A 17,512-nucleotide genomic window follows, 5' to 3' on the forward strand; every position below is an offset into this window, starting at 1 on the left:
AGTGCTGGAATGGAAAACACCCAAAACAAAGAAGGATGTGCAGAGGTTTCTAGGGTTTGGGAACTTTTATCGTAAGTTCATCCGAAACTTTGCTCACCTGACGGCGCCCATTACAGACTGTCTCAGCAGTAAGAAGAAATTCGCTTGGACTGAGGAGGCGGAGCGAGCATTTGAGGAGCTGAAAAGGGCCTTCGCCTCTGAAGAACAACTTCTACATGTGGATTTACAAAAAAAACTGAGAGTCGAAACAGACGCATCAGACAGAGCCATAGGGGCGGTGCTTCTTCTGCAGCCAGGGAAGGAGGAGTCAGAATGGAGACCGTGTGCCTTTTTTTCGCGAAAGCTGAACAAATCCGAGAGGAATTACACGGTGTATGACCGAGAACTACTTGCCATTCATGAGGCTTTCCGGAAGTGGAGGCACCTGCTAATTGGCGCACAACATAAGGTGCAAGTGTGCACTGACCACAAGAACCTAGAGTATTGGAGAACGGCACGAGTGCTCAACCAACGGCAGTTGAGATGGGCCCAGGAGTTCTCCAAATTTAACTTTGAGATTTGTTACGTGCCAGGCCCAGAGAACGTTAGGGCGGACGCTCTCTCACGCAAACCTGAATATTTGGAGGGGGAGGGAGCACCTGAAGAAAGACATGTCATTCCAGAGGACCGCTGGGTGTGTGGGGCGGCATTGGTGGGGCAAAGAGAACTGGTAGAGGGAACGGTGAATGATGAATACGCCCAGGACAAACTCAGGGGTCTCAGGAGGGAGGGAGATAAACCCGGAGGTTTTGAGGAGAGAAACGGGGCGTTGTATTACAAGGGAGTGTTATATATACCAGAAGGAGATTTGAGGGGAAAGGTACTCAAGCAGCTGCACGATAGCCCCACAGCAGGGCATTTTGGGCAACACAAAACCATGTGGCTGGTTACCAGGGAATTTTGGTGGCCCAAGGTCAGGGAAGATGTGCGGGAGTATGTGAGAGGGTGTGACCAATGCCAGCGAGCCAAAGGGGAGAGGCGGGCACCGGCAGGGTTATTAGAACCGCTACCCACACCTGAAAGACCATGGGAAGCAGTGGCAATAGATTTCATGACTGATCTGCCAAAATCCAGAGGGAAGACAGCCATCATGGTTGTGGTCGACCTGTTAACCAAAATGGCCCACTTTATAGCCTGCTCACATGCTGTCACGGCAGAAGAAACAGCTAAATTGTTTGTAGAAAATGTGTTTAGGTTGCATGGCGCCCCCTTGAGGGTGGTTTCAGACCGAGGGAAACAATTTACTTCCAGGTTCTGGAGGAAGCTCATGAGCTTACTGCATGCAGAGGTCAATTTTTCGACTGCCCGGCATCCTGAAACCAACGGGCAGGCGGAAAGAGCCAATGGCATCCTCCAGCAATATTTGAGGTGTTATGTGAATGACAGAGAGAATGATTGGGTGGAGAAGCTGGCGTTGGCGGAATTTGCCTACAACAATGCAGAGAACGTGTCCACGGGGATGAGCCCCTTTTTGGCTAATTACGGGTGCCATCCCCGGGCTTTCCCAGGGGGGGAAGGGGAGAACTGGAGCGTTCCAGCTGCCGAACAGTTCGTAGAAGAAATGGAAGCGATCCATCGCCAGCTCCAACTCAACTTAGATAAGGCCAAGGAGGAATATAAGAGGCAGGCAGACAAAAACAGAAGGGAAGGTGAAACCATTAGGGTGGGGGACCAGGTGTGGCTGTCAACCCAAGGGTTACCATTCAAAGGGGGTTGTAAGAAGTTAAGACCCAAAAGATTGGGTCCCTTTGAAGTCACGCAACAGGTCAACCCAGTGGCTTTCAGACTCCGGTTACCGAACCACATGAAGCTGCACCCAGTTTTCCACAGGTCGTTGCTGTCACCGTATAACGGGGACAGAGAAGGGAGGGTCACTCGGGGGCCAGCAATGGAGGAAAGGGAACACAGCTACCATGTAGCGGAGATCCTCGATTCCAGGTGGAAGGGAGATCAAGTAGAGTATTTGGTAATGTGGGAAGGGGAGCCGGAGTCGGAAAACACCTGGGTCATGGCAGAGGATGTCAATGACGAGGTTTTAATAGAAACTTTTCATCAGAGGTTCCCACATAAACCTCAGCCTGTGGCGAGGTTCCGGAGGGAATACTTTGCCACCACCGACGAAGAAGAGGAGTTGGAGGGGTTCACAGATTCCGAGGAGGAGGAGGATTCAGCGAGCCGGAACGACGACCGATGGAGGGAAATGTTCGAGACGTCTGAAGATGAAGAGGATTCTTTTTGGGGTTTTACCTCTTCACCGCCCAGAGGAGAGGGAACGGGAGGGGGTGAAGGGGGCCCTGGAGGGGAGGTGGATGTCAGGGAACTGCCATCGGAAGCAGGGACCAGCAGGGGGAGAGGTGAGTCTTTGGGGGAAGGTCTCACGGAGGCTGAGAGAGACTCAGCAGCTAAAGCAGGAACCAGCAGGGAAAGAGGTGGATCTCTGAGAGAAAGCGAGCAAGGGGGAGGGCTCAGGGACACGTCCAGCGAGAACAGTGTGGAGGTGTCTGAAGCTCCCATAGGGAGACCCATTCCTCGCCGGAAGCTGTTACGACGCGAGTCCAGAAGACGTGTTTCCATTAAGGAGCTTTTATGCTGGAAACGATTCCGAAAACAACCACTGTCGGAATCTGCAAGTGACTAGAGCAGACATGTCTGAGGAGCTCCGTCACAGACAGAGGTTTGTGGATTTGCACAAACTCTGAGGGACTACGATTTTACGCACAAGCAGCTCATCATCCCATGACATCTATTATGTATTGATTTTGATTATTTCTACATTTATTCCATTTTTTATTCAAGACAATAAGCTCAGAAATCCAAAATAATTCAACATCAAATAATGCTGCTACATTAGGTATGAAGAAGGAATTACAAGTGCTTCTATCTATATGAGACTTTACAGACTTTTTCTGAGGCACATAGCAGCATAAAACAGGCAGCAGGTGCTCTCACAGAAAACCTCTCTCTCACTCGACAGTTGAGACCAGACCTAACTGAAAAAACGGCCTTCTGGAGTGACAGTCACCCTTTCCATAGCACCTTGGAGGCAACATTCACACACAGAGTTGTTAGGGAAGTTGAGGTAATTTCTGTCAGGTTTGGGTTTCTGTTTTAGCCTCTGCTCGTTTTTTAAAGAGAAGACCAATGTTAGAGTTGGAGTGGATTTCATGATTGTGGCAACAAAAATCCGTCCTAGAAAAGAGGTCGACAGATGCTGGTCGACAAAGGCCACGGCCTCTGTAGAAAGACCTCACATCTTCTGTTCTTCCTCTTTGACAAATTTTCATTAGCATTGTTCAATAATTGGGGGCTCCGTTTCTTCCTGAGGATCTAATTAGTTTCTGTCTTTGTTGTAGGTGGTGATGAATTGGAAATGAAGAATGGGGGAGACCATGACAAAATCCACACAGTGGAGAAGCCAAATCAAAATTGGGAGTATGGAGAGAGCTCCAGTCAGAGTTCCCGTTCCCACCAAAGAACTCAAAGCGGGAAGGAAGGCTATCAGTGCTCAGAATGTGGGAAGAGCTTCAGTCAGAAGGGCAGTCTCACTTCACATCAAAGAATTCATACTGGAGAGAAACCCTATCAGTGCTTGGAATGTGGAAAGAGGTTTCGTCAGAGTGGGGATCTCACTTCCCACAAAAGAATACATACAGGAGAGAAACCTTACCAGTGCTTGGAATGTGGAAAGAGCTTCAGTCACAGCACCCATCTCACTTCCCACCAAAGAATTCATACAGGAGAGAAACCCTATCAGTGCTTTGAATGTGGAAAGAGCTTCAGTCACAGTTACAATCTCACTTCCCACCAAAGAATTCATACAGGAGAGAAACCCTATCAGTGCTTTGAATGTGGAAAGAGCTTCAGTCACAGCGCCCATCTCACTTCCCACCAAAGAATTCATACAGGAGAGAAACCCTATCAGTGCTTTGAATGTGGAAAGAGCTTCAGTCGGAAGGACAGTCTCACTTCCCACCAAAGAATTCATACAGGGGAGAAACCCTTTCAGTGCTTTGAATGTGGAAAGAACTTCACTCAGAGCAGCAGTCTCGCTTCCCATCAAAGAATTCATACAGGGGAGAAACCCTATCAGTGCTTTGAATGTGGAAAGAGCTTCAGTCACAGTTACACTCTCACTTCCCATCAAAGAATTCATACTGAAGAGAAACCCTTTCAGTGCTTTGAATGTGGAGAGAGCTTCAGTCACAGTTACAGTCTCACTTCCCATCAAAGAATTCATACAGAGGAGAAACCCTATCAGTGCTTGGAATGTAGGAAGAGCTTCAGTCGGAAGGACAAACTCACTTTGCATCAAAGAATTCATTCTGGAGAGAAACTCCATCAGTGCTTGGAATGTGGGAAGAGCTTCAGTCAGAGAACCCATCTCACTTCCCATCAAAGAATTCATACAGAGGAGAAACCCTATCAGTGCTCAGAATGTGGGAAGAGCTTCAGTCGGAAGGACAGTCTCACTTCGCATCAAATAATTCATACAGGGGAGAAACCCTATCAGTGCTTGGAATGTGGGAAGAGCTTCAGTCAGAGCACCCAACTCACTTCCCATCAAAGAATTCATACAGGGGAGAAACCCTATCAGTGCTTTGAATGTGGAAAGAGCTTCAGTAAGAGCGCCCATCTCACTTCCCATCACACAATTCATACAGGGGAGAAACCCTATCAGTGCTCGGAATGTGAGAAGAACTTCAGTCGGAAGGACAAACTCACTTTGCATCAAAGAATTCATACAGGGGAGAAACCCTATCAGTGCTCGGAATGTGAGAAGAACTTCAGTCGGAAGGACAAACTCACTTTGCATCAAAGAATTCATACAGGGGAGAAACCCTATCAATAATAATAATAATAATAATAATAATAATAATAATAATAATAATTTTATTTATATCCCGCCCTCCCCAGCCGAAGCCGGGCTCACGGCGGCTAACAACAATCAAATAATCAAAAAGTAAAATAGTCATACAATCTAAAAAATATTTCATTATAAAAATTAATTAAATCAAATTGGTGGCAACCAATTAAGCAAAATTCTGTGCAGGTTGCCAGAGGAGGGAGTCAGGCTGCGCCCCGACCAAAGGCCTGGTGGAACAACTCTGTCTTGCAGGCCCTGCGGAAAGATGTCAGGTCCCGCAGGGCCCTAGTCTCTTGTGACAGAGCATTCCACCAGATTGGAGCCGCAGCCGAGAAGGCCCTGGCTCTAGTTGAGGCCAGCCTAACCTCTCTGAGGCCTGGGACCTTGAGGATGTTATTATTTGCAAACCGTAGGTTTCTCTGTGGGGCATACCAGGAGAGGCGGTCCCGTAGGTACGAGGGTCCTAGGCCGTATAGGGCTTTAAAGGTTAAAACCAGCACCTTAAACCTGATCCTGTACTCCACCGGGAGCTAGTGCAGCTGGTATAGTACCGGATGAATGTGATCTCGCAGCGAAGACCCCATAAGGAGTCTCGCCGCGACATTCTGCACCCGCTGGAGTTTCTGGGTCAGTCTCAAGGGCAGCCCCACGTAGAGCGAGTTACAATAATCCAGTCTAGAGGATGGGGACCATTTGGATCCATTCCAATTGGGAATCAGGCCTCATATTGGGACTGAAACTGTCTTGGTTGTGCTGGTCCATGATCTCCGGCGCACTAAGGACAAAGGTGAAAGCTGTTTCCTGCTTCTGCCGGAGCTCTCAGTGGCCTTTGATACCATTGACCACGACATCATTCTGGACCGTCTAGAGGAGCTGGGAGCTGAGGGTTATACAGTGGTTCCCCTCCTTCCTCCTGGGCAGTGTTCAGAAAGTGGTGGGGGGGATTAGTGTACAGACCCCTGGGCTCTCACTTGTGGGGTGCCTCAGGGTTCCATCCTCTCCCCCATGCTTTTTAACATCTACATGAAGCTGCTGGGAGAGATCATCAGGGGGTTTGGGCTGGGTGTTCATCAGTATGCGGATGATACCCAGCTCTAACTCTTTTAAATCGGAACCAGTGAAAACGGTGAAGGTCCTGTGTGAGTGTCTGGAGGCGGTTGGAGGATGGATGGCAGGTGACTGATTGAGGTTGAATCATGACAAGACAGAAGTGCTGTTCTTGGGTGACGGGGCGGGCTGGTGTTGAGGACTCACTTAGACCACTGCAACACATTCTATGTGGGGCTACCTTTGAAGGTGACCTGGAAAGTACAACTAATCCAGAATGCGGTTGCTAGACTGATGACTGGGAGTAGCTGCCGAGACCACATAACACCGGTCCTGAAAGACCTACATTGGCTCCCAGTACGTTTCTGGCCACAATTCAAAGTGTTGGGGTTCACCTTTAAAGCCCTTAACAGCCTTGGCCCAGTATACCAGAAGGAGTGTCTCCACCCCCATCCTTCTGTCTGCACTCTGAGGTCCAACTCCCAGGGTCTTATGCTGGCTCCCTCACTGCAGGAAGTGAAGATACAGGGCCTTCTCGGTAGTGGCATCCGCCCTGTGGAATGCCCTCCCACCAGATGTCAAAGAAATAAACAACTGTCTGACTTTGAGAAGACATCTCAAGGGAGCCCTGTTTAGAGAAGCTTTTAATATGTGATGAATTATTGTATTTTAATATTTTGCTGGAAGTCACCCAGAGTGGTTGGAGAAACCCAGCCAGACGGACGGTGTATAAATAAATTATTGTTATTGTTTTAACGACTTTCCCATGCAATATGGGAATCCACATCCATCTGAAGTTCAGGAGCAGTTGGACAATCCCCAGATTCTGGGCATCTACATTTGGGACCATCTGGTAGAAAAAGGGGAACTGGGTTTTTTCATGAAGAGTCGGAACAGTGTATCCACAACTTGTCCAGGAAGCAAAGGAAGAGGTGAGTGCTTTGCTGTGGTTCCAGGACAAATCTCAGACAGTTGACCAGCTACAGTCCCACACACAGGCACACAAAGAACAAGACAAAATGCTGACCGTGTAGAATGGGAGGAGATCTTCCAGGAATGCCTCCAGACTCTCAATATTTTGTGGGACTGAATCACATCCCAGAATATTAGACTAGGGACTCAGCTACATTACTCAAAAAACTGTGTTTTGAATGCATTGTAAACAAGCAACATGGTTTTTTAAAGCAGTGGTGGGGTGGCATAGGACATTTGACACCAGTGTTGAGTGCTCCTGCTTCCAGGTTCCATCCCACCCTCACCTTTGGGAGAGTCCAAAAAGGAAAGAATGAAAAGCCCATGGCAGAGGCACAACTCCGTCTTAACACCAAACCAGCCATACCTGTGGGATTTTGTAGATGCTTGTAGACACAGGTGACATATGTCTAGAAATATCAGCATCTGCATCTTCAAGAACAGCCAACAGGTTATTCCTCTTCCCACAGTCATAGTTTGGAATGTCTGCGTGCCCAGTAGAGAGCAGGTCTAGCAGGGCATCAGAAGTCATGCTTGCTTTAGCATAATGGTCATAGATGACATAGCCGAGGGTGATGTTGGGTAAGAGCCTGGGGTCCTGATTGATTTCACGAATGGCAGCCAGGACGGACAGGACATTCCAGAATTTCCCATGATAGCCACTGGAATGAAAAAGTGTCCTACATTGAATGAAAACATTTCTAATTCTTTCTGTATCTAAACTCTCAGCTGTTTCCAGCACAGAAAATAAAATGAGTCAACTGAGATGCTTAAATACCTTCCATTAGTGGCCTGTAGGAGAGAGCAAAGGCCCGTCAGCCTCACTGAAGGTGGACTGACACCATAGTGAAACTGACCACAACTTTCACCATCATGAACATTTCATGAGATTGCGTTTCAGCTGTGTTTACAGTCAGCTGCATTATTTACCCCCTTGTAGGTTTGGATTTTTAAATTCCACTTTGCACAGTCATAACATTCTCAGTTGCAGCATTCTCATTTTCAGTCAGGACTTCAGCATCGGCTGCTTCTGCACCTTCAACTGAGAAACACCCAAGTTCATGGTCCTGGCATATAGGGGCAACTGAAACCTATGAAATCAGAGTGTGCCTCCAGACAGTCAATATTTAGCAGGAAGGATTCAAGCAGTTGGTCCCTTACCTTTCCCGCCCCGACCTGGCCACAGTGATCCATGCGACGGCCACCTCCAAGCTTGACTACTGTAATTCGCTCTACGCGGGGCTGCCCTTGAAGCTGTTTCAGAAACTCCAGCGGCTGCAGAATGCTGCAGCGAGGCTCCTCACGGGGTCTCTGACATGGAAGCATATTCACCCAGTGCTTTTCCAGCTGCACTGGCTCCTGGTGGAGTACAGGGTCGGATTTAAGGTGCTGGTTTTGACCTTTAAAGCCCTTCACGGCCTAGGACCCTCGTACCTACAGGACCGCCTCTCCAGATATGCCCCACGGAGGACCTTAAGGTCCATAAATAGCAACACCCTAGAGGTCCCGGTCCCTAAGGAAGTTAGATTAGGCTCAACCAGAGCCAGGGCTTTTTCAACACTGGCTCCTGCCTGGTGGAACGCTCTGCCTCATGAGACCAGGGCCCTGCAGGATCTGATTTCTTTCCTCAGGGCCTGTAAGACAGAGTTGCTCCGCCTGGCTTTTGGCTTGGAGTCAATTTGATTCCCTCCCCCTCTTTCTTTTTCCTTTCTCCTGCTGTGATGAGGCTGCATTTTAATGTTTTAATGTTGTATTTTAATCTTGTTTTTAAGTTGTATTCATTCAACTTGTTTATATTATTGCTTGTTAGCTGCCCTGAGCCCGGCCTTGGCTGGGGAGGGCAGGGTATAAATAAATATTGTTGTTGTTGTTGTTGTTGTTGTTGTTGTTGTTGTTATTATTATTATTATTATTATTATTATTATTATCATCATAGTGCACCACATAATCAAGTAAATCAGGATGAATGCTGAATCAGCAGGTTCTCTGGAGAAGCCTTGAATCAGGTGGAGAGCATTATTTTTTCGTTGACTGATTCATTGACTGAATCAGAAGCAGGATGTCACCTCACGTTATACTCAGAAATGGACCCAAAGGAGAACTTTGGACAAATCCCTTGAGTTTTCATGAGAAGTAGGGGAAAGGGGATGTTGTGTCAGGAGTGGAGAGTTCTCCTCTCCCTTTGGCAACATCACAGATTAGAATTAACAAGCAGTTGATCTATTTATAGTCCTTTTATTACAGGATCATGTTGCAAGCAAAAATACACAGCTCTCTGCAAGGAGGGCAGTTGGCTGCTCTAAATCCTCCTTCCGACTTCCGTAGCATTTTAGGTGCCAATGGGAAGTTCCTCCCTCCCTCTGGCTTCTTTGCTCTCTGATATGTTCAGACCTCCGAGTCTGTGGTGAGGGGGGTTCCCCACACTCTCAATTGACATCTCAACTAGCTGCCCCTTCCTTTTGGGTTCCCTTGTCATTATCTCGTACCTGGGCTACTCCTCCGTCAGCCGTTCAGCTTCTGTCTCTCTCTCTCTGCTTCTGAACAAGGTGGGGGGCTGACTTTCCCCCTCCCTCTCTCCATCGGAGAGGAAACTGGTCTGCCATAGAATGCATTCCCCAGTCCTCGTCCTTAGATTATTCCCTGACATGTGATCATTTGGGTTGCCCTTTTTTAAATTTTGATGCCATCGGTCATGGTATCCTCCTGAACTGACGTAGTGAGATGATGATAATGATAAGAAGAATAAGAATAAGAATAAGAATTTGTTATTTATGCCCCGCCCATCTGGCTGGGCTTCCCCAGCCACTCTGGGTGGCTCTGAGATGGCTGTCAGAGGCACCATATTACAGTGGTTCTGTTCATATCTTCAATGTCATGTCCAGAAAGTAGCGCTCGCTGACTGCTTCTCACCCCCACCCCGGCATTTGTGCTATGGGGTGCTGCAAGGTACTATTCTCTCCCCAGCGCTATATAGGATTTATATGCTATTTGAAGTCATGGGGCGCGGTCCTGAGGAGTTTTGGAGCAAGGGGCCACCAGTATGCCCATAACACACAGCTCTAGGGCAGGGGTCGGCAACCCGCGGTTCCGGAGCCACATGCGGCTCTTTTACACTTTTGCCGCGGCTCCGCAGATCCTCGGAGAAGCGCCAGAAAGAGGGGGGGGATGGAGCTGGGCAAAGCAAGGCGGTGGTGGCGGCAGCAGAGCTCGAGAGGCGGCGGTGCTGGGATGGAGGAGGAAGCGGCGGCGGCCGGAGAAAGGCTGCTGCTGCTGCTTCTGCCGCCGGAGGGAAGTTCTGCCAGGCGGCTTCATGGCTCATAGCTTCCCCCGAGGTAGGACGGGCGGCAGCGGCGGCGAGGGGTACGCCTCGCCTGGAGGACGGTGAGGAAGCGGCCCAGCAGCTCACGGCGGCGGCGGTCGTGGCGCCTCTTCCCTCGTGGTGCAGGGAGCGAGGAAGAAGAGGAGGAGGGCGGTGGCAGGAAGGCGCGTCAGGGCGCGCTCCCTTTCGCCGTCGCGGCAGCCAGCCCGCCCTCAGGCCCCGCGCGCCGCGTGACGTCGAGAGCCGCCCAACCAGGCCACGCTCTCCTCAGCCCCGCGCGCGAGGCACCTGAGGCGAGGAAGAGAGCGCGCGTGCTCGAGGGAAATGGCGGGGCGGGGTGTGTGTGTGTGTGTGTGTGGTGGCGGTGGTGCTTCGGGATCCTTTTCCGTGCCTTGCTTCTCAGTGGCCGCCGAGTTGAGGGGGAGCACCTGAGGTGAACCACAAAATGGGCCCGCCCTCCCTGTCAGGGAGGAAGGGGTGAATTACGTCAGTGATGAGGAGGGGGTCCAGAGGTAGCCAGCAGGTGCCGTGATGCAGCATCTCGGCCTCAGAGAGAGGCGGGGGAGCGCGAGAGCAATTGCAGAGGGAGGGGGGCTGTTAGGCACCAAAATCCTGCATGCGGGATTTCCCCTGTTCTCTCGTGCCTATGCAATTCCTGCCCTTCCCCCTCGAGATTTGCTGCAGAGACAAGCAAATGAAGAAGAAAGGGAAGAGTATTGGCTGACATGTCCCCGGATCCCATGGAAAGCACCACAGATTCCTTTGCTTACCAGCTCTTTTTAAGTTGGCTTCAAACCTGTAATTGTGTAGGTGTATGTATGTATACATACATATACACACACATAAATATTCATATCTCTTCCCTCTCACCTTCCTTTCACCCAGTTTCTCTGGCACTGGTTTATAAATGCTGCTATGTAGAAATGATGAGAAAGTTGCACCAGCAGAAGGAATGGATATGTGCTGTTAGTAAAAAGACAGGGAGTTGAACTGCAGGGAGGGACAGACACTTTTCTATGTACTAATTTGTATAATGCCCTCTATGCACATGGTGCTTTGCAAAAAATGGATATGAGAGGTACCATACCCCTCTTTGCTATCTGAAATAGACTCAGGGAAAAGAGAGAGAATGGGGGAAGGGGAAGAATGTGTGGTTATTTACATTTGGCTTGTTTTGCGGCTCCCAGTTTGTTTTCCCCTTCGGAAACGGGTCCAAGTGGCTCTTTTTGACTTAAAGGTTGCAGACCCCTGGCCTATGGCGCTGGACCTCAGTGTCCGGACAGAACAATGGGGGTGGGGACGCTCCTTCAGGTATATTGGACCAAGGCCGTTTAGGGCTTTAAACGTCAGCACCAACACTATGAATTGTGCTTGGAAACGTACTGGGAGCCAATGTAGATCTTTCAAGACTGGTGTTATTTGGTCTCGGCGGCTGCTCCCAATCACCAGTCTGGCTGCCTCATTCTGGATTACTTGTAGATTCCGGGTCACCTTTAAAGGTAGCCCCACATAGAGCGCATTGCAGTAATCCAAGCGAGAGATAACTAAAGCATGCACCACTCTGGCGAGACAGTCTGCGGGCAGGTAGGGTCTCAGCCTGCGTACCAGAGGGAGCTGGTAAGCAGCTGCCCTGGACACAGAATTGACCTGCGCCTCCATGGACAGCTGTGAGTCCAAAATGACTCCCAGGCTGCACATCTGGTCCTTCAGGGACACAGGTACCCCATTCAGGACCAGGGAGTCCTCCACACCTGCCTGCCTCCTGTCCCCCCAAAACAGTACTTCTGTCTTGTCAGGATTCAGCCTCAATCTGTTAGCCGCCATCCAACCTCCATCCGCCTCCAGACACTCACACAGGACCTTCACTGCCTTCACTGGTTCTGATTTGAAAGAGAGGTAGAGCTGAATATTAGCAGTAGAACAGAAATATTACTTGGACAGTGCTGGCATGTATATAATTTCTCCCCACAGGAAAGGACCCACAAAGTACTGGCAGCTCCTTTCCTTCTTGTATGCTATTCAAGCGATCAACCAGAATCAAAAGCTGTTACCCAACATCACCCTGGGCTACAGCATCCATGAGAACTTTTTTGATGGAAGGGTGACCTATGATGCTTTGCTAGACATGCTGTCCGTTGGGCAGCTGAACTTTCCAAACTACAGCTGTGGTAAACAGACTAACTTACTGGCTGTTCTCGAAGGGTCCGACTCTCAAAACTCCATCCAGATTTCAAACATGTTGGGCATCTATAAAATCCCACAGGTAGGAATGGAGAGAGGTATAATAGCATTATGATATCGGCTGTTTTATTTTCAACTACCCTCCTGTTGATCCCTAGCATCAAATTTGCCTTCTTTACGGCTGCCACAACCTTCAAGGAAATCACTGTTCCCACCAAAGGGTCCTTGCAATAGACCTTCCTCCTTCCTAAGACCTTCCCAATCTCATGTTGGGCTTAGAAATATTTAGGCTTTGAACTGAAATCAAACAAGATCCAAATCTTCCGTTCTCTTCCCAGGTCACTTATGCTTTTGTCTCTCATGTTCTGAATGATAAGAGGCATTTCCCTTTTTTCTACCGGATGGTCCCCAAAGAAGAAGCCCTGTACCGAGGGATTGTCAAGCTGCTCCAGCACTTCCGATGGACGTTGATTGGCCTCCTTGCACCAGACACCGACAATGGAGAGAGGTTCCTGAAGAGCTTGACACCCGTGCTCATCAAGAGCGGTGTCTGTGTTGTCATCTCACTAAGCATCCAAGGACTGAATACAAATGCAGTATACATTCCTCGTCTTCCATTCCACAAGTGGAGGCAAGTGCATGTATTTGTTTACTACGGGGAAATTGCTTATTTCTTAGATGGACTACTCATTATACAACAGTTTTTTGACATAGGGATGAAATCCATTGATGGGAAAATCTTCATCACAACAGTTTTGTGGGATGTCGCCCTGGAGCTGATGTATAATGACATATCTTTCCAACACATCCATGGTATATTTTCCTTCTTCACTGAGACAAGTAAAGGGGCAAAATATGGTGATTTTCTACCCTTTTTCTTTGGTATTAAGAAGTTTTGGGAGGATGCTTTTAATTGTTTTTATTTAAAGCATGCATTCTCAGTGAAAGGCCGGACAAGATGCAGAGAGAGAGGGAAACTGGAGAGGCTTCCCCAAGATGATCTGGAAAGAATCCTCTCTCTAGACAGCTACAGGATCTACAACACTCTGCAAGCCGTGGCTCGTGCCTTAAATGCTGCATATTCATCTAGATCTAAGCAGAGGGGAACTGAGAGAATGGGACTTCAAAGGCTACAGCCATGGCAGGTATTTTCTTTCCCTTCACAGACATCTCAACTGAGCATGACAACCAGCAACCAGTTAGTTAATCTTAATCTCAGCAAGAGCCCAGAGCCCTTTAGAAAAAAACTACAATGGAAAAAACCCAAAGTTTGCAAAACACATTACCCATTTTCCATGTTAAACCTTCCTTAATACTTCTCTATACTTAAGAGATGTAAAGACAATATTAAGTTAAGAAAGGCATAAGAAGTGATTCAGACGGAGGATTATCAGAGGTGCTGATGGAAGTCCAAGAAGAATGTATTTGTGATAAACTGTGTGGTAGGTTTTATAATTTTGTATGCTAAAAATCAATAAAAATATTTATATATAAAAAATAAACTTTCCTTAATACATATACATTTTTCATTTCTGTTTGCTATTCTTATTCTTGCCTCCTTGCACAGCTCCCCGAGCAACTGCTCCCATCATGCGCCCAATTCTCCTTTCCCCGCAAGTTGGAATTATTTTGGGCAGGGGAGAAGACATTGATCAGGCTGTCTCTAATCTCTATTCCTTTCACACCCGCTTGACTCTGTTCTGGCTCTCTGCTCCCTCCACCAAGCTCCTGCCTTTCCCTGCTGAAGCCCATATTGGAGATTTCATTCAGGTTGCCTTGAAAGGAAAAACGAACGCAATACACTCTTTCTGAAACAATCCAAGGGGGCAGGATCCTTCAAAAACATGCTTACTAGGAGAAAATCACACAGAAATGCTGAAGAATTCTGATGAGTTTCTATTAGTATTATTTAAAAAATGCTTCAGAAATGTGAAGAACGGAATTTAAGATTGGGGTGTGTGTGAGAGAGAAAACAGTATGAACCAAAAGTGACAAGATCCCTCCATTACTATTTGAGTTTGCAACCAGTTCTAAGCAAAGGGGAAGTGGATTGTCAGTATGCTTCCATATTATTAATATTATTATATAATTTTTATTAAATTTTCAATCGAACAATTCCAAATAAACATTTTAGAAACTCTAAAATATCTGATGACTTCCCTTCTTCTCTTTCCATGGTTCATTTTACATCTTATACACCCCTGTATATTTTGCTATAACCATTCAAACATTATTTACATCCATCAAACATTATTTACGTGGTTGAATTTATCTTAATGCTGCCACCGTTTTCAGCTGTATACTGTTATTTTCCATATATTCAATAAATGCTTTCCAAACTTCTTTCAATGTATCTTCTTCTTGCTCTCTTAGCTGGGACCTCGCTGACTTCCATTTCTGGGCCAGCAAAACAGGGGCCTATGCTTCCCTTTATTCGAAATGCTCTCATCTTTGCTTCTGTTCCAGCTCCACCCTTTCCTAGGAAACACCCAGTTCTACAATTCTTCCATGGACAGAGTGTATTTGGATGAGAACGGGGAGCTGGCAGCCGACTTGGACATTGTGAACTGGGTGGTGTTCCCCAATAAATCCGTCCTCAGAGTGAAGTTTGGAAGTATCGACAGACAGGGATCCCCAGACCTGAAGTGCTCCATCGACCAGGAGGCCATTGTGTGGCCCAAGTGGCTCAATCAGGTGACGGGGAGTGGGAATGATGCCTGTCATTTTGCTGTCTTTTCTATGAGCTCTAATAAGTGCTCCCTGTTCAGTGTGCTGCTGCCCTCACTTGCCTGTCAACTCCAGCACTGGGCTGTTGTTCCAGATAGTTCCTACAGCTCCTCTGCTCAGCTGGGTGCCAAAGGAGGCTTCCTGTTAAACTGTGTGTCTGGGGAAAGGGGGGTTCCTTGCTTTTCGGTTGTTACATGAATTTTATTAGTAGTGAATAGCTCATGGCCCATATACAGAACTTTATTTAATGGAGGTCCTATGTTTTTTCCTGAATTTAATCATGAATAATTCATGTAATGGACAGTGATGGGAAATGCTTAGTTTCAAGCTATAGTCTAGATGCTACAGCAGATACTATCCCTCAAAGAACAATTCTCATTGACGTTCTTCGTTTTTGTGCCTAGACCCTTCCTACTTCCAGGTGTGTGGAAAGCTGTCGCCCTGGATCCGTCAAGGTGATTCAGGAAGGGAAGCCTCTTTGCTGTTATGAATGTCTTCCCTGTGCAGAAGGGACCGTCTCCACTCAGGAAGGTGGGTGACTCCAAGGGAAAGGCTGGCCTTGGGGAAGAGAGAAGGGTTCAGTCAGGAATCTCTCAAAACCATTTCTGGGCAGGACAAGGCTGGTATGCTTCATGTATGGGAGAGAACTGGGTGGTTCAAATCATCATCATCATCAATCTCTTTTTATGATTAGTTTACGATATTGTTCTAAAATGTATCATCATCATCAACAACATCATATATATACAAATATGATCAAATGTGAAGGAGGGAGGTCTAAACCACTACGCGACGGGCTGAGGTCCCGTTTCTCTCTGAGCTCTGGCATCCGTCATGGTGTCCTTTTGCACCAGAAGCGGTTTAGTCATGCTGGGCACATGACCTAGAAAGCTGTGGACAAACACCAGCTCCCTTGGCCTGAAGCAAGATGAACGCTGCACCCCATAGTTGTCTTTGACTAGACTTAACTGTCCCGGGGTCCTTAAGGAGGGACATTGTTGTGGAACTAGGATAGATATTAGACTTCTGCACAGACCCCTGATCCTCCTTTTGGCCCTGGTATAGGGGGCTCCAAGAAGCCCAACCTGCCAGAGGGCAAGCTGGGGATCTCCAGCCCTGGAATCTGTTCCAAATTTCTTCGGGGTAGAGCTAATGTTCAGAAAAACCTAATTAAATACCTGTAGTGATCTGTGGCTGTCCCAGACTGACTTGGTCTACAACTGAATCTCTCCCAAGAGGCTGGATATTGCTCAGGGCTTGGCTGAATCCAGAGTAGTAGACATTACTCTTTCTCGCTCTCTTTTGCAGATGCAGACCATTGCAAAACATGCCCAGAAAAACAGCATCCAAACATGAACCGAGATCAATGTGTGTTCAAGCATATCACCTTCCTAGCCTATGAAGAATCTCTGGGGGTTGTCCTACTTTCCCTTGCCCTACTGTGGTCCTTAGCCACAAGCTTTGTTTTAGGAATCTTTATTAAATACAACGAAACTCCCATAGTCAAAGCCAACAACCGGGACCTCTCCTACATCCTCCTTGTCTCCCTCCTGCTTTCCTTTTTGTCCTCCTTCCTGTTCATTGGGAGGCCAAGGAAAGGGACTTGCCTTCTCCAACAAACAGCCTTCAGCATCATCTTCTCTGTTGCTGTTACTTCTGTGTTGGCAAAAACCATCACTGTAGTTCTGGCCTTCCTGGCCACCAAGCCAGGGAACAAGGTGAGGAGATGGCTGGGGAAGAGTCTGGCCAACTCCATTGTCATTTCCTGTTCCTGTGTCCAAGTTGTCATCTGCATGATCTGGCTGGGGATCTCGCCACCATTCCCAGACTCTGACATGCACTCCCAGCCTGGGGAGATCATCCTGCAATGCAACGAAGGGTCTGTGGCCATGTTTTATGGTGCTCTTGGCTACATGGGCTTCCTGGCTGCCATCTGCTTCACAGTGGCTTTCCTAGCCAGGAAGCTGCCTGGGGCCTTCAATGAAGCCAAGCTGATCACCTTCAGCATGCTGGTCTTCTGCAGTGTTTGGGTGTCCTTTGTGCCCACCTACCTGAGCACAAAAGGGAAGTTCATGGTTGCTGTGCAGGTTTTCTCCATCTTGGCCTCTAGTGCTGGGCTCCTGGGCTGCATCTTCATTCCCAAAAGCTACATTATGTTGCTGAGACCTGATCTGAACACAAAGGAGCACCTGACAGCAAAAGCTAAAGATAGCATCTGATTCTTAAAATACTATTTTTCAAGAAGGTAGAGAAGTGATGTTCTTGAAAAATAATGTTTCAATTTTAAAAATCGTTACCCTCATTTGATCATGTAGAACCAACCAACTTAATGGAAGTAGTTATGAAATTTGGATTTGGCTGAA

The 17,512-nt window shown here is 47.7% G+C and overlaps 2 protein-coding genes across 2 annotated transcripts in view; both read left to right on the top strand.

Moving 5' to 3' along the window:
* Positions 1-4,888, top strand: part of LOC309527566 (uncharacterized protein) — a gene marked incomplete at its 3' end in the record, with an annotated part of 49,090 nt that extends 44,202 nt beyond the window's left edge. The window contains exon 4 of the mRNA XM_082214393.1: positions 3,393-4,888. Within this exon, the coding sequence (XP_082070519.1) occupies positions 3,393-4,888 (1,496 nt within the window). The remainder of the gene's footprint in view (positions 1-3,392) is intronic.
* An 8,240-nt stretch (positions 4,889-13,128) lies between these two features.
* LOC309527356 (vomeronasal type-2 receptor 26-like) lies at positions 13,129-17,368 on the top strand (the record flags this gene model as incomplete). The annotated part of the gene is made up of 4 exons (XM_082214139.1): positions 13,129-13,567; positions 14,889-15,116; positions 15,554-15,680; positions 16,458-17,368. Exons 1-4 carry the CDS (start codon positions 13,139-13,141, stop codon positions 17,366-17,368), a joined length of 1,695 nt encoding a protein of 564 aa, XP_082070265.1. The 5' UTR covers positions 13,129-13,138.
* Between the last annotated feature and the right edge of the window lie 144 nt (positions 17,369-17,512).

Source organism: Podarcis vaucheri (assembly GCF_965113315.1).
Source record: "Podarcis vaucheri genome assembly, chromosome: 2".
NCBI classification, from domain to species: Eukaryota; Metazoa; Chordata; class Lepidosauria; order Squamata; family Lacertidae; genus Podarcis; species Podarcis vaucheri.